General features: G+C 64.0%; 1 protein-coding gene across 1 annotated transcript in view; it reads right to left on the reverse strand.

Annotated features, from left to right (window-relative positions):
• Positions 1-1,364: 1,364 nt before the first annotated feature.
• Positions 1,365-22,592, reverse strand: part of KIF26A (kinesin family member 26A) — a 42,162-nt gene continuing 20,934 nt past the window's right edge. The window contains exons 5-15 of the mRNA XM_055287999.2: positions 15,372-15,561; positions 10,478-10,690; positions 9,752-9,845; positions 9,182-9,444; positions 8,908-9,091; positions 8,568-8,730; positions 8,135-8,297; positions 4,570-7,486; positions 3,767-3,972; positions 2,876-3,026; positions 1,365-2,647 (exon numbers count right to left, since the gene is read on the reverse strand). Of these exons, the coding sequence (XP_055143974.1) occupies positions 2,466-2,647; positions 2,876-3,026; positions 3,767-3,972; positions 4,570-7,486; positions 8,135-8,297; positions 8,568-8,730; positions 8,908-9,091; positions 9,182-9,444; positions 9,752-9,845; positions 10,478-10,690; positions 15,372-15,561 (4,726 nt within the window). The 3' untranslated portion in view covers positions 1,365-2,465. The remainder of the gene's footprint in view (positions 2,648-2,875; positions 3,027-3,766; positions 3,973-4,569; positions 7,487-8,134; positions 8,298-8,567; positions 8,731-8,907; positions 9,092-9,181; positions 9,445-9,751; positions 9,846-10,477; positions 10,691-15,371; positions 15,562-22,592) is intronic.

Genomic DNA, 22,592 nt, shown 5'->3' on the forward strand with positions numbered 1-22,592 from the left:
TGGGGGACCCTGTGGCCACACGAAGGACTGGGTCTGTGTGGGACCACAGTGCAGGGCTGGCCGGAGACTCTCTGCAGAGACAGCTCAGAGCTGTCCTGGACCTGCTTCCACCACGGCCAGAGCCTCTTTAATGGGATGCCGTCATTCACGTATTCACTCATTCCTTCTTCAGCCAGCGCCTCCCCAGCCCCGCTGGGCCTAGCCTTGTGCCCAGGATCCGGGAAGGTGATGACTCAGACCCCGCCAGGCATCAAGGCAGGGAGATAGGCAGAGACCACACAAGGTGTGACATGCCATAGCGGAGAGGCCTAGGGCGGCCACCAAGGAGGGGCCCCAGGATCCCCCACCTGGAGCCAGGGAAGGGCACCTAGCCGGGGACAGGGGGAGTCCCCAGGGGAGGGAGGGGCTGCATAGCCAGCCGCTGGGCAGGGGATCACAGCACGGGGGATGGTGTGGCCTCATGGCCAGGACCTCGGGTTGAACGTGGAGTGGAGCAGCTGGAAGCCAGTGCAAAGCCGCAGAAAGGGGCAGGTGCCCAGACACAACCTTCGCAGGCCAGGCAGGCGGGGGGTACTGGCATGGGGACAGAGTAACAGGCTTAAGGAAGCTAACTGGTTCAGCTGGGGACCTAGCACATGAGAAGCAGACAGGACTCCGAAGAGGCCAGGAGGCAACCAGAGAGCAATAGCTAAGGTGGCCCCAGAGGGCACATGTACAGGTCAGGTGAGGCCGTGAGCTCAGAGCATTCAAAGGGCTGGGGATCCCCCAAAGGGTCTGGGGCCTCTGACCACGGGAAAGCCCAGCAAACTGGGGTCAAGACAGACCCAGGCCTGAGTCCTCCAGGGAAGAGCCTCCATCCAGGCTGCCCCAGGAGGGGGCTCCTGCGGCTCGGGGGTCCTGAGCCCATGAGCAAACGCAGGCAGAGGGCAGAGGATGCAGGAAGACTCTAGGAAGGAAATGCTGCCACCGCTTCTGCCTCCACTTCCCCATATAGCATAACCCAGAGAGAAGGGAGCCAGGGGTCGCTTACACAGGGCTGTTTCCCGCCAGCCCAGCCCCCAAGCCTGGCTCCCTGCCCCAGCCTCAGGACCCTAAGTTCTCGGCAGTCAACAAGAAAGCAGGTCAGAGAGGAAGCGTGGGCTTGAATCCCAGTTCTGTCATGTTCCACCTTCTCTGAAGGGCCCTCATGGCACCGTGGGCCCCACAGGAGCTGCAAGGCAGGCCCTGGCACAGCACCCGAAGCCCTGGGTCCCCGTGGATGTGTCCTTCCCATGCTTACTGCCCCTCACCCCGGGGACCCTCAGAGGGCGGCACACCAGGGCGTGGGGAGTCTGCCGACACCCAGTGAACTCGGCAGCCGTGGGAACCATCGATGCATCTTTAATTCACAAATAAAAGCTGTAGCAAGATGTCATCTACACATTTGTACAAAGGTTCAGACGTCCTATACTACGCACGATCCTCAAAGTATGAGCCTGTCGTGCGGGGACGTCGCAAATGCTGGCAGGCTCACCCCTCGTCCGCATTTGGCAAGAAGCGCCTCCCAAGGCCCCCCCACCCTGCCCAGGGTGCCCCCCAGAGGGAGCAGGCCTCCCACAGCTGGAGAGAGCCTGGCCCCCAGGACACCTTCCCTAGAAAACCATAAAAACATAGATCATTTGTCTTCAAATTCCCACGGCAAATTCCGCATTTATGGGCAAAATGATATAAAAATATGAACCTAACAGAACCTTTACAAAACCCTACCTCCTATCTTTGTTGTTGGTCGTGGTGGTCTGTTTTTTTTTTTTTTTTTGCTTGTGGTTTTGGTAAAAATTCCTGCCGTGGAAGAGGCAACCTGTACGTGGGGCTCAGCCCTTGTTAGCTGCCCTCGGGACAGAGCAGGTGCTCGGGAAGGGAGGGGACTCGAGGTCAGCCATCCCCGCCCGGGAGATCCCGGGATGGATCTGCGTTGAGAACCCCACACAGATCCCCCACAGCCCGGGCTCTGCCGAGAGGAAACCATTGTAAAAGAAAAGTCATCCTGAATCCTGAAAGACCCCTGGGGCGCGCAGGTAAGACCCGTTCCACAAAAACTGCTCGGCTGCAAAGAAGGCAAGATGGACACACACACAACCGGTGCCAGCCCTGGCCCGGACAGGCGCAGCAGGGCCGGGCTGAACACAACTTCTGCTGGTGTCTCAAGTCTGTAGCACCAAATGCAAAAGGGAGACAAGTCCAAATCAAGGTCAAAGGCACTTGCGTTGCTGTTGGGTGGTGACGGTCTTCTGGTCACTCTGGCACCCTCACTGTCCACCGCGTGGCCGGCCCTCCCTCCCCCACACTCCGTCTCCTCTCTGAGACTCCCGTCCTGCACAGAAACCCCTACGCATCCTCCCCCCGAAGCCCCCACCACATCCTCGCTCCGTCCCACGTCCCGTCCTCCAGCCCCCTGCACGCCCCCTCCTCTTGTCCGGCGCCCAGCCTCAGACGTCCACCTCCTGCGGCCCCGGGACGGCAGCACTGGCTGCAACGCTGATGTCGAAGCAGGTGACCATCATGACGTGTGCCTTGCACAGGTTCACGCACTGCTCCAGGGCCGCCGTGGCTCGCTCCAGGGCTGCCAGGTACTCGGCCGACTCGGGCTCCAGCTCCGGGTCCACCTCAACTGGGGAGGGGAGGAGAGGGGAGGGGCACCTGGGTCAGGCCCGAGGCTTGGGGGCAGCCACCTGGCCCCCCAGAGGCCCCAGGAAAGGCATCTTGGCCCGGCCGACCCTGCCTTCCAGCCTTCCCATCACAAGGTACAGGAGAGCAACGGGGCTCGGGGAGAGGAGGGGAGGGCAGGCGTCAGGGCACCCGGAGGGCTGGGCTGGGTCCGTGGGCGGGCGGGACTCACACTGCTCCAGCCAGCGGCCAGGCTCCAGCATCAGCCGGCCCTGGGTCTCGGTCAGCTCCTCACACAGGTGCTCGTGCTTGGCCTGCACCTCCCGCAGCCGCTGCAGCCTGCGCTCCGCCAGCCGCAGCCTTGTACTGACGCACGCCAGACCCTGGGAGGCAGGGCGGGCGGGGGGCTCAGGCCTGGGACCCTCTCCCCAGGGACTCCCAGCAGCCTCGTACTGATGAACACTGGACCCTGGGAGGCAGGGCGGGCGGGGGGCTCAGGCCTGGGACCCTCTCCCCAGGGACCCCCAGCAGCCTCGTACTGACAAACACTGGACCCCGAGAGGCAGGGTGGGCGGGGGGCTCAGGCCTGGGACCCTCTCCCCAGAGACCCCCAGCAGCCTTGTACTGACGAACACTGGACCCTCAGAGGCAGGGTGCGGGTGGGGGGGGGAACAGGCCTGGGACCCTCTCCCCAGGGACCCCCAGCAGCCCTGCCGTGGCCCCCGCCTCCCTTCACCTGCCAGGCCTTGGCAGGCACACAGTGGGGCTCCAAGGGCGGGCAGGGAGCAGACCTGAGGCAGCCCACCCATGCCCATCTGGGTCCTGGCACGGCTCTAAGACCACCTCCCCACGACGGGAGAATGCCAGCGGACAGCAGCAGTGGCCTCAGGACCCCCCAGCTACCCACCCACTGCCCAAGCGAAGTGTCGGGGCTGCAACAGGCTTGGGCTGGGCAGGGCTGCCCCTACCTTTGCGTCCTGGGAGGAATGTGGACAGAAAGTGAGGTCAGGGGCTGCCCGGCCACACCCCCAGAGGCCTGACGAGCCCATCAAATGGCTCACTCTGCCATCCGCGGCAGGCTCCCCACCAGGGCTCATAGACCCCAGCCCACCAAAGGCCCTACCTGGGTGGGGGCCTCCCTCGGGGTGGGGCGGGGCCGCTGAAGGCGCTCCACGTCGTCGATCTCGTACACCTTGATCTCGAAGGGCTCCTTCAGGGAGCCAGCCAGGGGTGGGGGCAGGTCCACCCACTGCCCGGGGAGGCTGGGCTTACGGCCCAGGGCAGTGGTGTCGGGCAGTGGGGCGGGAATAAGGCGCCGCCGCTGCATACCTGGAACGGAGAGCCGGGCACAGGGGTGAACAGAGGTGGGGCCCAGCCCAGGCACTGCCCCTGCGGGGACGCTGAGGAGCCAGCCCGAGTCCTGACAGGGGTCTGGTCCAGGAATCCTCAGGCTGGCGCTCTGCCCAGGGCAGGGAGGAAGCCGACCCCAAGAGAGGCCCACAGCTCTCAAGGGCGCCCCCACCCCCACTAGGGCCTCCCACTTTCCCTGCCATGACCTGAGCAGTTGTCCCTTGGGGCAGCCCTGGCGGGGGCCTTCCAAGCAGCTGGACACTCGCCAGGGAGGCACCAGGCCCGGGACCCAAACCCAAGTCCAGCGCCCCAGCCTGGCGACCTGTGCAGGGCTGCCCTTGTGCTCACCCTGACACAGACCAGGATCAGCCCCCCAGGGCAGGGTGGGGCCAGAGAAGGGCAAGTACTGGGTGTTTATAAACTGCAGAGGGCTGTGCACATCCACACACAAAAAGCCCCAGGCGGGTCTGTAAACAGTCCAGGGCTGTGTGCGTCTGGGACCTTGAAGGCTGTGCCCATCTGTCCAGCATCTCATGGCCCTATAAACTGGAGAGGGCTGTGCACCTCTGCACCCACCTGTGGCCCTCTTCTTGGGGGACTTGAGGCTGCGAGTGCGGGCGCCTGGGGAGGCAGCCCCACTCTCGCTCATGGAGTCAGGGGCGGAGGAGGCGCTGCCGGTGGCCTCGCTGTCACGCCGCAGGCTCTCATAGCCGCTGCTGCCACCGCTGTGGTGGAAAAGGGCGGTGCGGCCCATGGCGGGCGGCAGCTCTCCACTCAGCACGCTGCTGTTGTCGCTGCCATGGCCGCTGCTGTAGCGCTGGGGCCGCCGCGGGGCGGTCACCTTGCTGTAGGGGGAGGGCAGAGCTGGGCCTGTGGGTGGCCGCTCCTCCCCCACATTCACACCACTGTCATGGCCGCTGTCTGAGTCCGCGGAGCCCCATGAGGAGCCACCTCGGCCCGGGGCTCCACTGGCTGACAGCTCATGGACGCGGCTGTGAGCAGCCCGGAGCGCCTGCTTTGTGCCCATGATGGTACCCCGGCCAGCCTTGGCCCCAACACTGGGCCCGGCCCGTGGGGCTGCTCTGGGACCGGCCACAGGGCCGCCAGGGCTCCTGCCCGCCACAGAGGCCGCAGACAGCTTCACCGAAGGCCCCAGAGCCCGCGACCCCCCAGCCACTAGGCTACGGCCCTTGCCTCCACCAGCAGGGGGCTTGGGGGCCCCCACAGCCTTGGTTGCGCCGCTCCTACAGGCGGGAGCTGGACCGTGTGTGGGGCTGGAGGGTGGCACACCCAGCTTGGGTACAGCCCGGGGAGGCCGCCCAGGGGCTTCCCGGCCCTTGCTGCTGCTGTGCGCCAGGCCTTCGTACCGCTCCAGAGACGCGTGGCCGGCAAGACGGTGTGCTGCTTCTACCTTGCTGGCCCGGGCCTTCAGGCTGGACGTGGCCCTGGGGACAGAGTGGTCAGCCCGGCTGCTGGGCCTGGGCTCCTCCTCCCCTCGAAGGATGGCAGCAGCCCCGGCACGCGCCAAGTTCACAGCATGTGGAGGGGCCGAGGCTGGGCTGCTCCTCTGCTCCAGGCTGGACTTTCGTGTGGGTGGGGCCGGGGGGGCCGCCCCGCTGGGCCTTGGGAGGAAGCCCCCCCTGGGAGCCAGACTCTTCTTGCTGGTGGGGGAGGCCTTCAGGCTGCCCGAGCAGGCCACCACCTCCGCGGGAGCATCCCCCCAGGACACAGCTGGCGTTGTCACACCCAGCGTGGTGGCACCCCTCCGCAGCGGTGGGATCCGAGCCACAGCCTCTGGCCTGCGGGCCGCCCTGGCTGCCACCTCACACCCGTCCACCACTCTCTGGGCACAGGCTAGCATCACCTGGGCCTCAGGCAGCCGCGGGGAGCCAAGTGTGGGGCTGGGGGCCCTGCCAGCAAAAGCTGCCTGGGCATCACACTCCCCTACCCGGAGCAGCCATGGGTCCTCGAACAGGCCTCCACGGCCAGGTGGGCTCTGGCCCGGGCGAGCACAGCCCACGCGGGTGGTGGCAGAGGCAGTCCTCGGTTTCCGGGGGAGGCTGGAGTGGATGGTCTGGGCTGCAGATGCCCCCCGCGAGGGCCCGGCCTGGGGCTCCCTGCCAGGTCGGGATGGGACCACTGCAGCCACTTCCCCAGGGCACGGACCCCAGGTTGGCCTGGGACTGTCAGGTCTGTCTGGCTCCAGGAACCCAGAGCTTCCGTCCCCCAAGGAACCATCCAGGGCAGGGGGGCCCCCAGGGTCAAGCCCTGCCAGCGAGTCGGGGCTGAAGCGGGGCTGCAGCGTGGGGCCACGGCTGTCGGCGGTACAGACACTGACCTCACTGAGCCAGGAGCTGATGGAGGAGCTGTGACTGCTGCCGGCCCAGGCCGCCCCCTCCAGGGGCCCCCCCTCAAGTGCCTGAGAGGTGTAGGCGTCAAACTCATCATTGATGCTGCTGATGATGCTGACCGGCCGGGACCCCGAGGCCAGGGCCTGCAGGGAGCAGTCACTGTCGAAGCTAGCCAGGCTGGTGGGCCGCCCAGCTCCAGCAAGCTCCCCCAGCGACAGCTCCTCCACCACCGTGAACACCAGCTCATCCTCGCCGTTGAGCTCCACTGGCCGCTGCAGGGTCACTGTGGTGGTGAGCAGGCCCCGCTCCGGACAGCGACTGCCAGCAGCCAGGCGGGGGCAGGTGGCCCCAGGAAGCATCGGGGACCCAGCCACCTGCCCACTCATGCCCACGGGAGGGGTCCGTGCCACTCCATCAGTGCCCCCTCCCCCCGGCTCTTCTGGGGCTCTGCAGGCTTCCAGCAACTGAGGGGGTGGGGGAGCCGGGCTGGGCAGTGGCCTCCTGCCTCCACCCACTGCAGCCTTTTCCGGGACCAGCAGCTCGGGGCAAGTGCCGCTGTCCTCTCTCTGGTCACCCCAGACGGGGGCCTTGCAGGGCTCAGGGGCACCCTGGTGGATGTCTGGGCCACAACTGCCTCGAGGGGTGCTGGCAGCCATCGGGGTGCCCACGGCCTTCCTGGGGGATGCAGCCTCTGGTGGCGAGGGCTTCCGGCCCCCTCGGGCGGGGCTGGCCTGAGCTCCGTCAGTGCCGCCTGGACCTCCTGAGGGACCCTCGCTGCCGTCCATGCATTCTAGCCGCTCTTGCAGCTCCGCGAAGGTGCTGCAGCGGAAGTGGTCTGCGTCTCGGGGGCCCTTGGAGGGCCGGTGGCGGCTCAGGGCAGGGATGATGGGCACGAAGTCGGGTGGACCTTCGTTGTCAGTGAGCTCCTGGTCTGACAGCGCCGCCCCACCGGGCCCCACGTAGATGACCGTGTCACAGGACTGCTCGCTGCTGGAGGAGTAATCGGGGTCACCAGGCAGGCAGGGGGGCATGCGGTCGGGGTCCAGGGCCACAGTGCGTGGGTGGAAGGGCCGCAGGTGCGGGGGCCGACGGGCCCGGCCTTCCTCACAGGAGCTCTCCCCGCCAGAGGAGCTGGAGGCGCACTGCGGGAAGAAAAGTGGAGCTGCTGAGCCCAGTCTCCCCTACGCTCCCCGCTTCCCCGACCCTCCCCAGAGCACATGGCCAACGCTGTGGTCACTGTGATGAAAACCACAGCAGCCACCACCAACTGTGTCCTGCCAAACGCGGGGAGCGGTACTGAGTCTCAGGGGAACCTAAGTGACCATTCTTAGCAACTTTACAAGGAAAACGGTGTCACCGGCACTGGGAGGGAACGGGAAGCTCAAAAGACGAGCATGCGTGCCCAGGCAGGACTCGGACCAAGGGCCATGTAACCCCAGAGTGCCCCAAACTCCACCCTCCAGCCGCAGAGAGGGGTCCCTAGGAAGTCCCTGCGGGGCTGGTGCAGCACCCCAGGGCCTGTGCGGGGGCAGCAGGCTGGAGTGAGGCCACCAAGAGCCGCATACAGCAAGCCCCGATTCTGCCCACTGTATCCAAGGACCTGAGACTGGGCTCCCCATCCCCCAGGGAGGGCCACATGGGCACAGCCTCATGACACCAGAACACACAGGACATCTACCCAGGCTCCAGGCCACCTGCTGACCCCCACCCCAAGCAGGCCAGCGGAGGCCTGCAGTGGACACAGGAGCCGGGAGGGCCCCGAGATGGGGCGGGCAGGAGGTGGGGGGCACCTTGGCCTTCTTCCTGCGCAGGCGGTGGATGCGGGCGGCGAGCTGCACGGTGCTAAGCGTCTCCGCGTGCTGGGCTGGCGCATCCGACACGTGGGCAATCATGGTGGTGCGGCAGCCGGCGGTGGCCAGGGACTCACGCAGCAGCATGGTGAGCCTGTGGTCCCTGGGGGTCGAGGCGGTTCAGATGCCAAGGGTTAGGGTTCGGGACAGGCTGGCCAAGGGCAACCCTGGGATCAGTCTGGTTCCCACCCAGCTCCGGCACCAGCCCAGCGTGGGGCCCCAGGCAGCCCACGGGCAGCGAGGCCTGTCAGGTGGTGGAGGAGCAAAGCCCTGAGGAGCTGGGGGCCGCAGCAGCGCTGGGCACACCAGACACGGATTCACCAGGTCACCAAGGGGCCACCACGGTCGGCACCTGCCCAGGCCCTACACTCACCGGTACGGCACGTGCTTGGCTCCGTTGACCAGGGCCAAGATGACGCTGCCCAGGGCCGACAGGGACAGACACAGGGGACCCCCAGCAGCCTCCCCGGCCCTGCCAGGCGCCGCCTCACAGCTGCCCAGGTCGATGAGGTGCAGGCGGCTACGGCCTCCGGACACTGGAACCACGAGGCAAGCAAATGACGGCGTAGCCAGCGGCCCCCAGACCCTGCTCCACACCCCACCCCAGGCCCAGGCAGGGGACACCCCCAGGAGCCACTGGATGACGGGCCCCTGTGCCTGGGTCTCGCCGACACGTATCCCACAGGGCCCGGGAGTGCGGGCATGGCACCTACTTCCTCCCCGGCCGCACTTCTCCACGCGGTACTGGTAGACGTGCAGCGTGAACAACATGTGGGAGCTGCGTCGGGCGTCCTCGCCACAGCCCGCTCGGCTGGTGCTGCGGGCCGCCAGGGCCGCATCCAGGTAGAAGGCCGCCTTCTCGGCCGTGGGTGCCCGCAGCTCGCTCTGGTTCTGGAGCTGCAGGAAAGGCAGAGGCTGCGGTGTCTTCAGCGGCTCAGGGCCAAGTGCAGCCCCCCTCCCCCAAGGTGGGACAGTAGGCAGGCGCACCTGCGCCCCACACACGGGGTCCTCCCGCAGGTACACTCCCGGAGACTGGGTGTCCTGGAGGCTGCCAGGGGCCACCTCGGCCAGCAGGTCCCGCAGGCTCTGGTCGCGCCCGCACACCTCCACGGCTGAGACCCGGACGGAGAAGCGGGTGCCCGTCCTCTCCCTGCGCTCCTCGATGAGGCTGAAGAGCCAGGAGATGGCGCAGGGCACGATGCCCAGGCTCTGGGGTGAGCTGTCCTTCCCGATCATGGTGTACGACTTGCCTGGGGGCCACGCAGGCGTCAGGCCCCACCACACACCACGCAAGGAGCCTTTATGGCTCCTGGGGTCCCCGAGGCCAACCAGGGGCACTGAGATCTTAGGGGCCTCTTTGGATCCATCCTAAGCCCTCTGCCTTTTAGTTCTGCAGGGGTTCAGCTTCCTCTCCACAAGACCCTCATCCCATATGCCCACCACGACCCACGTGTAGGACCAGCCTCCTTTCCCACCAGAAGCTGCCAGCAACCACCATGATGAGGATGGGAGGGGGTGGCCAGCAGGAGCCATCTAGGGTGGGGCAAGGGTGCTTACCCAGGCTCATGTGGCCAAAGGAAAAAATGCAGCCATCAGCCCCACTGACCACTGACTGGAGCACATCGGCCACGGTCCCCGAGCAGACTTCGGCCTGGGGGGAGCGGGGGACACAGAGAATCAGGCAGATGCCAGGGCCCAGGGGCTGTGGCCCCTTCCTTCTGCCACGTCTGTGGGCCTGAGGCCGGTCTGTCCTGGCACATGCAGGCAGTCGACCCACAAGGAGATTGGGCTGCACGCCCGGGATCCCATGTACACAAGGAAAGCACAGAACACACAAGAACAGGACCCAGGACACACGCAGGATGGACTGGCCAGACACGTGCAGACACACACGCGCAAAGCACAGAAGTCCAGCGCCAGGGGCAGGGGCAGACCACCACGCGCAGAGAGACGCACACGCAGCCACACGGTGCACAGCTCAGCATGAGCAGGGAGGACCGGACGCCCCCAGAGCCCAACAGCTGCTCAGAAAGCTTCCCGGAAGGGCGGGCTCCGGAAAACCAGGCCTTTCCCTGTGGACTTGGCTCAGAGCCTTGGCAGGGGCGGGTGGAGACACCCAAGGACGCCGGCCAGGCCGATGAGGGAGGTAAGCAGGCAGCGGGCCCCCTCGCTCACTCTTCCTCTGCGCCCTGCACGGAGAAGCAGGAGCAGATCTGACCCACGTGCTAAGCCAGCAGCCTGGCCCCGGGTCTCCGGGAGGACGCCCAGTCCGCCTGCCCGTACCTGCTCGGAGTCCTGGGGGAAGACGGCATCGAAGGCAAACATCTTGGGAACTGCAGCAGTGGCGGCTCGCCGGGGGCCTGCGCTGCCTGGGGGACCGGCGGCAGGATCGTAGAGGATCACCTGCTTCTTCCGAGGGTCCACCTTCAGGAAGGACATGGCCTCGGCCGAGCGCTGGGCCCCCTGTGCGGGCCAGATCCGCAGCATAACCTTCACCTGGGGCAGAGGTGGGCGGCACCTGAGAAGCTGCCTCCGCCCAGCTGGCCACTAATTACAGGGGAGGAGGGGCCCAACTCAGGTGGGGACAGCGGGCCAGGCCTCACACTGGCACCCCCACCGCAGGAATGTGGACACCGCGCCCCTGCTCCAGGCGAGAGCAGATCCCATATGAGGTCAGCAGAGCAGGCAGAAGGTGAGGGCCAGGGAGAGGCAAGGCCGGTGCACAGCCTGTCAGCACCGAATGTGCGGCACAGAGAATGAGGGGGCGGCGGGTTCCGGGCGCCGCGGTGAGAAGACAGAGGGACGCTCAGGTCCTGCAGAGCAGCTTAGTCCAGGAGGGCAGGATGGTGGAGCACAGCCCCCTGGCCCAGCCCCCGCAGGCTGCTCCCCAGGCTGAGGGGGAACACTTGCAAGATAAGGGAATGAACTGCCCCACAGAGGTGTGAGAGCCGCAGAGGGTGGCGCTGCCAGGGGAGCCATCCAGGGGCATGGCTGCCTCTGACCCCGGCCAGCTGAGGGAACCGAACCCTGGCACCCTGTGGCCTGCTGGACTAGAGTCAGCAGAAAGCAGGGGGAAGCCCATTCGAATGCAAACGGGGACAGGCAAGACAAGAAGGATCCCATCCAGGGGAAGAACAAATTCTGACGCCTCGGCCTCACCCGCCCCACTGAAGGCTTGGGGAGACTGAGGCTGGGGGGCAGGCTGAGGGTGGGGCTGGGCTTCCAGCCTGACCTCCCGAGCCAGCAGGGAACCAGGCAGCCCTGGTGCTGGGCAGAAGCAATGGTGTCTCCAAAGCACACACACAGATCCCAAACTGGACCACACACAGGCACCGGCCTCAGGAAGACCCTGACACCTGCCCCAGCACCCTGAGAGGGGGCAGACGCCGGGGAGGGGCAGGACCCAGGATGCCGGAGCACAGAGCAATCACTGCAAACACTCCGAAACGCACACACAGCAGGGACACCCCACACACGTGGGTCTGGTGCGTCGATGCCAGGAGGCGGCGGCTCTGACCCAGCAGAGGCTGCGCACACGAGGGCCACCCTGAACCAGGGCTCCAACGCAGAGCCAGAGACAGGCCCCATTTCCTGCTGGAGGACACCACAGTCCACTCTGCGCTGAAATCTTTGATTTCTCCACTACAGTGTAAATCAAATTACCAGAGACTCATTTCAGAGCCAATATTTTTCACGGATTTAATTGTAAGTGACAGATACATAACGCTGGCAAAATTGGTTTACCGTGGGTAGTTCACACCAGGTGGCACCTACTCCCCCTGGGCACGGGGCACATTGATATGCAAGCCGCTGGAGTCGAGATTGCCCGCTCTCCGGGGAGCAGCGTGAAGAAACACTTTTCTATTGTACTACTCAGAACCTGGGCTCCATTAGGCGAGAATCAATTCTTTTATTCCCCCGACGACGTGAACAAAACTATTTCATTTCCAGACGCTGCCGCAAAGCAGACGAAAACGTGCACTTCCCGGTAATTTTTGGCAATTTTTTTTCCAGCGTGAACTCCTCACCACTTCAGGAGCCAAATGGGCTCTGCAGATTTGAGAGAATTCCTAGCAGGAAGGAGTGTCGTGGAGAGGCCCACGGTTTGCCTCTCTACATCTGCCGGCCGCCCTTTCCACCAGCGGCATTAATCCCAGAGCAGGCTCACAACCAGGAGGAAGGGGGGTGCGGGCCTCCCCAGGGAGGGGATGGAGCAGCCCACAGTGGGGGCACCGGCCATCTAGCCTGCCCCACACTGCCCTGGTCCCAGCGCAGGCCATTGTCTGCCAAGAGAGAACCCTGTCATTACTGCAGGGAAATGACAGGGTCTTTGCAGGAGAAGGCACAGCAAGCCTCTCCCCTAAATGTTCAGATATTACAAAGCCCCACAGAATAGCTGCCTGGGAGGGAAAAAACACATTCTGCATTAAAAAAGGGCTTCCAGCTCTGAAGAGGTGGTCCAGGCAGGGAGGGGGAGGGGCGCTGCTCAGCACCACCCAGACAGGGATGTCTCTTTTAATACCACAATGTGATGAATTATCTTAAGTGGCACATTAATGTCAGAAATTGAACGTAATCTAACTTCTTTTCTGTGACAATATTAAACGCCTTTCAGGCAGCATTTCTGACTATGTGACATTAGTGCTAATAACACCGGGGAGCTGGGGGGTGTGGAGGGTGGAGGGGCTGGAAGGCTGGTGACCCAGAGCTCCTTGTTGCTGGGGAAGCACTGAGCGCCCCGGAGCAGGGTGGGGTGTGACTGCCATGGAGAGAAGGGAGAAGCCCGGCCAAGGCTGCCCCCAGGAGGAAGTGGGGCAGAAGCTGTCCCCTAAGAAACGCAGGGCCCTGGGAAAAGTGCTGCGGGCTCCTGAAGGAGCTGTTGACTCCTCTGCCCCCGCCCCAACCAGATGGCACAAACAGGCTGAGTGCCAGGCCCAGGCCAGAGCCAGGGCCCCGATCCCAGGCTGGGCGGGGAACCTGGATGCTGCCTGCCCACCACCACCCACACCTGACCTCGGCGTCCTCCTGAGCTCTCGGCCCAGCTCTGCAGCCCACGTGGCCAGGGCAGTGGCAGCCTGGCCCACAGCACCCACCTGCCCTATCTCGAGGGGACTGTTGAGGGTAGGGAGGACCCAGGGTGCCCCAGCCAGCCAGGCCTGGGCCCAAAACACAGGCTGACACCACCGGCCTCGCATCCCAGGGGACTGTGGAGAAACAGCCCGTGCTGGACACACGCACAGAGATCAGGAGCCCCCTTGTTCCCCGCAGACCCCCGGCAGTGCTAGGCATAGAGATTTCCAGGGAGGCAATGACCCCCGGCCTAGCCCCCCAACTCTGCTTCACCCACCGCCCCCGCCTCACCCCAGGCCCCGCCTTGCCCCAACCCGGCGGAGCAACGACAAGTCCCCGCTCCAGGCCACACAGCTTCCCCTGCCGCTGCTTCCCCTGCCGCCGCTTCCCCTGCCGCCGGGCCTCAGATGCAGAATGTCGCCTCTGGAGGACAGAGATGCCAGATGCCCGCCAAGCCCTCCTTACCACAAATGGAAACCAGTGCCCAGAGGGACAAGCGATCCATTCAAACCCCGGCAGCTGGTGGGGTGCTCGGGGTGGAGACCCAGAGTCAGGGAGATCGGGAGGCTCCTGGTGGTCTCACCACACACTCCCCTCTGGACACACAGGCAGCTCCAAGGTGCCAACCGCCTGATACCCCCACCGGGATCCGCCATGGCCTTGAAGTGGTAGGAGCTGTCAGGTCTGCCCCACAGGCCGCCCCAGAGCCCCTATGCCCCACAGTGGCCCTCCCTAGGGACCCACCGCTGCCCCAGACCAGTAGCCACCGTCAATTCAGGCCAGGGCTGGCCTGGAGAGGTTGGGGGGCTCCAGTCACTGAAATTAGCGTTCCAGGGGCTGCAAGTACAATGCTCACTACATCACTGGGCAGGCAGGGGGCACAGCCCCCAGCAACTGCACCGCTGAGGGTGGGGCCGGACACACAGTCACTTAAAGCCCTTCCCCGTAGCCAGCATGTTCGGAACCCTCCCACTAGCCTGACACCTCCCGAGCTCTAACAAAATCCCAAGGTGTGGGTGCCCAGGAGGCCCCTCCAGGACTACAGAGCTGTGAAGGTCAAGCAGGCTCTCACCAGGACTGCGGGGGGTGCTCCTGGCACCCTAGACCCAGTACAGCTAGGGCAGTGGGAGGGGCCTGTGGCAACCCCAGGCCCAGGGACAGGGGCCTTCTGCCAGGGGGGTCTCCAGCGTGGGCACAGCGTCCCCTCCAGACCGTCCCTGGAGAGCTGAACCCCTGGGAATCGTGGTCCGAGTCTAGAGAGGCACGGAGCCTCCAAGGCCTCCTCCGGGACTAGAGGCACCAGGCAGTGCTTTCGGGGTGCTGGGCGGGAGGGGGCTGGCTGCAGAGCAGGCCGAGGGGCAGGAAAAAGCCACCGGGGGCACACACAGAGCCGTGTGACTGGCTTCCCAGCCCTCCATGGGCACGAAGAGCCCACTTGACTCAATGGGCCCACGAACCAGGCACTGCCAGCTCCCAGCACAAGGCAGGGCCACCGTCCGGCCACGGCAGGTATTTCTCCAAGACTCAGATGGCACAACCAGCAAGCCACAGGCCCCAGGCTCAGAGCTCCAGGGGCAGCCAGGAGCCAGCCTGTCCCATCACTGATGGAGGCCCTGTGCCCTCCACAGGCCGCGGTCTTCCCATGTGGAGCACGGCGCCAGAATCAACCCATCACACGTCCCGCTTTCCCACAGCAGGGGCCCGCCTGTACACGGTGACACTGGAGAGCAGAGTCCCCTCCTGCCCCCAGCCCTCTCAGGGCTGTGTCTCAGTGGAGCCTACGCAATGGGCTTCCCTGGATCAAACCCGACCCTTAGTCCCTGGGAGCCCTGTGACCTGGCTGTCCCGCCCCACGCTGAACCTAGTACATGCCCCTGGGACCCCTAGGACACGCCACTCCCCTCCCATCCCCACAGTCCCAGCCGAGCACAGGCTCCCAGGCTCCCTGCTGCCACCTGGGCCTCAGTCTCCCCATGGCACCCCACTGACCACCCTTATTCAACCCAGAGAAGGAAGTGGCAGCCCCTCCACTCCCGCACCCCTCCTGCGTCTTCTCACACGCCTCTGGCCTCCCCACCCAGGGCCCCGAACTCGGGGTTGCGTCTACCTTCCCGATGCTGCCAGGGTTGTCCTTGGTCTTGGAGGCGGCCCTGAGCAGACAAGGGGGCGCCGGGGGCGGCCACAGCTGCAGGACCCCGCTGAAGTCGGTGGGGTAGGTGGAGGCGCCACGGGTGGCTGGAGGCGGTGGCGGGTGGGGCTTCTTCCGCTTGGAGGCCAGGCTGAGCTTCTGCACAGCCCTGGGGAGGAGAGGCAGAGGCAGGATCAGTGGTGGGTGACAGTAGCTGTTCCTGTCACCCGCCTGCGAGTCACCAGGCGGTCCCACCCTGGACTTCATCAGCCACCATCCCAGGAAACAGCCCAAAATGTGGCTGGGAGGCCTGCACTTCATTTCTGCAAGTGGACGGTTCAGGCTGGGGCCTCCGTGACGTCCCCACCTGGGGGGCTCTGCCCAGCATTCGGACCAAGCTTGTGACAGGGTCCAGACCCACACAGGCTGAGTGCCCCTCCCTGCGCTCTGCACTGAATGCCCTCCCCCCACCAAGGGGTGTGCCCTCATCCCCCACCTGCAGCTGCTGTGGGGGGGTCAGACAGTGAAAGCTGCTCCCACCTGATGCCCAGGCTGTGGGCAGCCGTGCACAGCTGTGACCTGGGCACGTCCACCTGGCCTGCCTGTGCCTTGCCGATCACCGAGGCCCTAGAGCCATCCTGGAGCCACTGCCCCGCTCCTGGGCCCCTGTGGCCCCTGCCACCCTTGCCACTCAGGGCTGCTGGGAAGTGCCCCCACTGCCACCCTGCCCCTCAGCCAGGGCGAGGGCCTCCCCACCCCAAAGCCCACCCTGAGGCTCAGCTTTGCCCCAGCACCGCCAGGGGTGGGGGATTCCTGCACCCATAGTGCCCCCAGGGAACTCCCAGAAGGTGCAGAGTCTCCCAAAGCCCCCAGACCACAGGACCTCCCGGAGAAGACACTGACACTTGGGTTTACCACACCCTCCAGGAGAGGCCAATGCATGCTTGGGAGCCACTGGGGTGGACTCCCAGGGGACCTCGACATGCACACCCTACAGAGACACACACAGACACACAGAGACACACACATGCATACAGAAACACACAGACACACATATGCATACAGAGACAGAGACACAGTCACACACATGCACACAGAAACACACACACACATATGCATAGAGACACAGTCACACACATGCATACAGAAACAGACACACACACACATGCATACAGAAACACACAGACACACACACACATGCATACAGAAACACCAGACACACACATACATACAGAGACACAAAGAGACACACACATGCACAGAGACACACAGTGACACATGCATAAACACAGAGACACACACACACATGCATACAGAGAAACACAGATACACACACATGCATACAGAGACACACAGACATACAGAGACACACACACGCATACAGAAACACAGAGACACAGACACATATGCATAGAGACACAGATACACATGCATACAGAGACACACAGACACATGCACACAGAGACACACAGACACACAGACACATGCATACAGAGACACACAGACACACACGTGCATGGAGACGCACAGACACGCAGAGACACACACACACATGCATGCAGAGACACATGCATAGAGACACAGAAACACACATGCATAGAGACACAAACACATGCAGAGACACACACATGCATAGACAGACACACATAGAGACACACAGACACATAGAAACACACGCATGCATACAGAAACACAGAGACACACAGACACATACGCATACAGAGACACACACAGAGACAGAGGCACACACAAAAATACATGCACACATACAGAAACCCACAGACACACAGAGACACATGCATGCATACAGAAACACAGAGAGACATAGAAACACACACACAGACAGACACATAAAGACATAGAGACACACATACAGAGAGACACAGGCACACAGACACTCAGAGACACATGCACATACTCAGACACTCACACAGACAAGGATACACAGAGAAAGACAGAGAAATGCAGACACATACGCAGAGATGCACAGACATGCACACACACAGACATGCACACGCACACACACAGAAACGCACACTCACAGAGACACACACAGACATGCACACACACACAGATGCACACACACACAGACATACACACGCAAACACGCACACACACACAGAGTACAGGCCCGCCGTGCCTCTGAGCCCTGGCTGTGCTAACCCCGCTGCTGGGGATGTGTCCCCAGGTCAGATCACTGGGCCACACCTACTCATTCCCTGGGGTGGCTTCTCTGTGGCCCACCCACCCCACCCCTGCAGGGCCCCACACCCTCCCAGCACATTTTCTGCTGCAGGCACCCAGAGCCCCTACCCCGGCTTGTGGACCCACCAGCACAGGGACACCAGGACGCCACAGGGGTGAACCAACACACACACTGGGTGTCACCACCTCCCAACAGGAGGCGCTCCCACGCGGGCCAGAGGCCAGGATGCCACCCGGCGAAGGGTGGTGAACACTGCCCACCGGCGATCTCCCGACCCACCCTGGGCTCCTGTGTCCCCTAACGTGCCCCACGCCCCCCACAGCCCTCGCCTCTCGAGTCTATCTTGACTCCCTAAAACTGACCCCAATGTGGAAGGACCCGCATCCCAGAGCCCCCAGCCTCTCGCTGCCCCACTGCGGCGGCTGCAGCGCTGGCGTTTTGCTTCACGTCTTTCATCTCGAATAGGAGCTGTCTTTTAAGAGACCCCAGGGACGGCTTTCCTCCTAGTGAGGTGTCATCGTGCAAAATAAAAGTAATCTACGACGCAGGGTGGAGTCCTTAATAGGGCAGTGGCGAGTGGTGCCTGCGGCCACCCAGGCAAGACGTGCAGCGGGGGGTGCCAGGAGGAAGAATCCCAGGAACCAAGCCCAGGGCTACCCAGGAGAAGCCCCGGGATTTCCAGGTGTAGGAAGCCCACCCGTCGCCTCGGGGACTTGGGTTCCTTGCCCACAGCTGGCATGGTATTGGGTAAAATGCTGGCAATGCCGGGTGAGGTCCAGGGGTCTCAGGCACACGGGCCTGGGCCCCAGGATACAGGTGTGAGTCAGAGCAGGGGTTGGGGCCCATGGCCGCCCCGTGCCACGCATGCTCGGGGTTCCGGCATCACTGGGGTCCTGGGTTCACAACCCTCTGGCGGCTGAGCCACACAGGGTGGGGCCCAACGCGGCAGGGAGGCCTGCGAGGGGAGGCAATGGCACCTGCATCCTGGGGCCCAGGCCTGTGTGCCTGAGACCCCTGGACCTCACCCGGCATCACCAGCATTTACCCAATACCGTGCCTAAGCCTCGTCTCTGTAAACCTCGCAACTGCCCTGCAACGAAGAGGCCCTTGTGCCCTCCTCGCCCAAAAATCACTCACACAGCAGATCAGGGACAGGATGGAGGCCGACACAGTCGCCCACTCTGTCTGTGTGTCTGTGCATCTGTGCGTCTGTCCACAGGGCAAGAAGCCCGGGCAGAGGGGAACACTGGGAAGTGCAGAGGGCAGAGTCACAACCCAAACCTCAACGTGAGCCCCCATAGGGGGCAGGGAGACTGGGTAGGGGCCTGGGCGAGGCCAGAGGCAGGCAGGCAGGGCTGCATCTGCCCATTTCGGGGCACAGGTGGGACGAGGCTTGGATTTCACCAGTGTCTGCTCTTGGGGTTCTTCCTGCCGACCCACCACCCCAGCCTCAGCCTCCTATTCCAGACCCCGCACCCCACGACCTTGGGTTACACCTCAGCTTCCCACCAGCTGCCCACAAGGGAAGAAGCTGCGGCCCTGCTTTGGAAAACATCCTCATCTAGCAGGCAGGACTGGGACAGGCTGCCCCACCCTGCTGCCTGACGCTGCTCCAAGGCTGGGACCCCAGGTTTCTCGGGGCGGGAGGGGGGAAGGGCAGGGCCCTGCAGGTGCAGGTGGGAAGCCCCCCAGCCTACCTGGACAGGCGGGGCTGAGGACAGTCCCCACGGTGGCCCCTATAAGGGACAGGGAGCCTCCCTGGACCCCTTTCCTCCTCTGGAAATGGATGTAGGGGGACGCCCAGCACAGGCCCTCGCTGGAGGGTGTTGGCTTGGCCTCAAGTGGATGGGGTGAGGTCACGCCCACCCAGAGCCAGCTCCTGGACCCTCCCCTGCAACCCCTCCCTAGGCTGGGCGGGGTCAGGGTACCAGCTCCGACCTGAGGCTGTGGGCAGTAGGGCATCAGCACCCACACCCCCAAGCTTCCAGGGGACACGGAGGCTGGGCAAGCACCGGAGACTGCAGCGGCACTTGGAGACGCCAGAGGGAGACTGAGGCTGGAGCCTTAGGTCTGCAGAGGCCAAAACCAGGCTGGCGCTTTGCCCTGTCGGCCACACAAAAGGACACAAGGGCTCTGCCCTCCAGTGACCCTCCCAGGAGCCAGCGTCTGCAGCACAGACCTCAGGTGTGCCTGGGCCACAGCGGACACACCCAGGGCCCAGGCCGCCTAGACAAAGGCTGGGACCCGGCGTCCTCTGTGGTTCCACTAGCCCTGGAAGTCTGGAAGGTTGTTTGCCCCACATCTCCACCCCACCATCTGACCTAACTTGAGGCGCCTCCTCCTCCTGGGGCCCATCGCCAACAGGCTGCACTCCAGCCTGCTGGGCCCTCCCAGTGCCTGCTTTTACGGGCTTACCTCACTGGCATGACTCAAAGGCCTGTCACTGCGTTAACGAGGCCCTAGAACGGGCACTTTCTCCTTTGATGAAATTCAGGCCCCCATGGAAACGCCCGTCAGACACAGCAGCCCCCACCTGGCTACCACGCTTGGGTTCAACAGCCCTTGATGGCCCTCGGCCCTGTGGAGGCACGAACTTACTTTCTGAGCAGTGGGGGTTGTCTCCCCCAGGCTACAGCAGACACTGCCCACACCCAACACTGCCAGGGAGCGGCGGCCCTCAGTGGGCAAGTCTGAGGGGTTTGACTTTGAAGGGAAGACTCAGAAAAGCAGGAACTTCACCTGCATAAACAGCCCCCATCCTCACAGGACACCTCCTCCAGGAAGCCTGCCCTGATGCCCTGAGATGGGTGTCCCCAGCCCCTTCGCCTCCTGCGCCTCCTGCTTCTATAGCAACTGCCCCCTGCCGTGAGACACCAGTTTACACAGCTGTGTCCATGCCAGCAGGGGGTCTGGGGGCAGATGCTCACAGAAGCTCAGAACATGCGTGAGAGAGGATGAACGAGACAGCGGGCACCTGAACGGCCCCCAGAGCCACCAGGTGTCTTGCTGCAATCCCACAGCCTTCCCTGGGTTCATTGGCCCGGCCGTCCATTCGTGTCAACAGAAAGGGAAATATTTTCCTTTTTACAGAGAAAAATCACCTCTTCCAAACAAGAGGGTAATTTCACAGGCAGTTGGCCTTGATGACGAGGGCCTTAATTACCCCAGGGAGACACGCGAGCCTGCTCTGTCTCGCGCAGGAATCGGTTATGGCCAACCCAGAGCTTCCACACTGGGCCGTGTGAGGCTGGTGGACGGAGCCCCACCCTCCCTACCCCCACCTCACCCCAGGGGCACCTGCCACCTGCCGGACCTCCCCCACCAAGGAACCAGGGCAGGCATCGGGGGACCCCAGCTGGGTCCTGCAGACCTGCGAAGGGGACCCTGGACCCCAGCTGCAGGCAGCTGGGGCCTGAGGCCAGGGACTGAGGCATCAGCCCCTCCGACTCCCAGCCCTGCTGTGGCCTGCACTTCCTGTGTCCTGGACTTTCACCCACGGGCCAGAAGACAGGTGGGGACACCTCTCCAGACAGTGCCTTCCATGCGGGTCCCCAGCTAAGACTCGGGGCAGTGCACCCCCCCCTGCCAGGTGCTGCACTTCTGCTGGGTACCAGCTTGACCATCCATGGGCCTGGGCACCCAGGCAGACACAGGGGGGCTCTGCTGAGGCCACAGTGGGGTGAGGAGTGGGGGGCCTGGGTACCTGCGAGTGACATGAGATGCCCCCCACCCAAGGGAAGCAACCTCCCTTAGCAGTTTTTTTGAAGACATTTGATTTGGGGTCTTGGAGGGGACCCCCATACTAGCATGGCAGCGAGCAGGTGAGAGTGCGATGGTGAAGTACCTCAGAGGAGGCACTGCAGAGGCTCCCAGCGTCGGCACAAACCAGCAGGGCCTCAGACAGTGTCACCAGAGTTGCCAGAGCCTTTGGGGAACTCCTAACTCCGGGAGCCACCCGGCCCACGCGCCCCACCTTTCCGAACACTTGCTGGGCCAGCATGCCAAGCTCTGTCACAGCTGCGCTGCCTCAGTCCCTGCAGCTCCCCCAGGCCCCACCCAGGGGGCGAGGGCACAGGGCTCAGCCCCTGCCCTATCTATGCCCCCGTTAGCATTAACGAAACCCCAGCACCCGGGCACCCATGGGATCACTCCACATCCCAGCTTCCCCGTGTGGAGATGAGGAGTCCAGAGGCCACTGGAAGGATCAGGGGGCGGCCTGAGGCTGGTGCCCTAGCCAGGGTAGGGGGTGCTTATGGGTAGCAGCAGAGCTGAGACTACCCAGGCCCACAAGATTCAAAAACCCAAACTCCTGACCTCCACCCCATTCTGTCTCCACTTGGCAATGCTGCCTGCCAGACTCCTACTCAACCCTCAAAGCCTGCTCCCTGAGAGGCCACTCTGCCCTGGCTGCTGCACGGGTCCCGTGCTGCCATCTAAGGCTGCCCCCACAGAGGTGCCCCTCGGTCCCTCCAGGCTGGAAACTTCCCAAGGGCAGAACAGGGGCTGGGGTCAGTGCCACCCCCTCCCGGGTCCTCTGCAAGGGTAGAGATGGGAGCACAGAAGGTACCCTCAGCACGTGCCCCAGACCCCGGGGCGGGGGCTAAAGCTCCACTGTCTCCTGGTGGACTCGTCCCCACTCACAGCCACAGCCCCACACCCACAAAACCCAGGAGTGGACACCCCCTCTGATCTCACCCCGAGGGTTCAGGGTACTGCAGCCCCACAGAGGAGGTCACCCACCACTGACCCTAGCCCACGTCAGACACCCACCGACAGGGCCCACCTGCCAGGATGTTCCCCGCCACAACCTGACCCACGACCTGCCACCTGCAGTGGCCTCACAGAGGCCGCTAAGACCCAGGGTGCCTAACAGGCTGGAAGTAATGGCAGCGGGCAGCACCCCCGCCTCGGGAGATCCGCCTCTGGGTCCCCAGCCTGATGCGCTGGTTTCTATGGTAACTTCCCAAGGTCAGCAGGCAGCGCGGCTGGGGAGC

This window comes from Symphalangus syndactylus, chromosome 8 (genome assembly GCF_028878055.3).
Source record: "Symphalangus syndactylus isolate Jambi chromosome 8, NHGRI_mSymSyn1-v2.1_pri, whole genome shotgun sequence".
NCBI classification, from domain to species: domain Eukaryota; kingdom Metazoa; phylum Chordata; class Mammalia; order Primates; family Hylobatidae; genus Symphalangus; species Symphalangus syndactylus.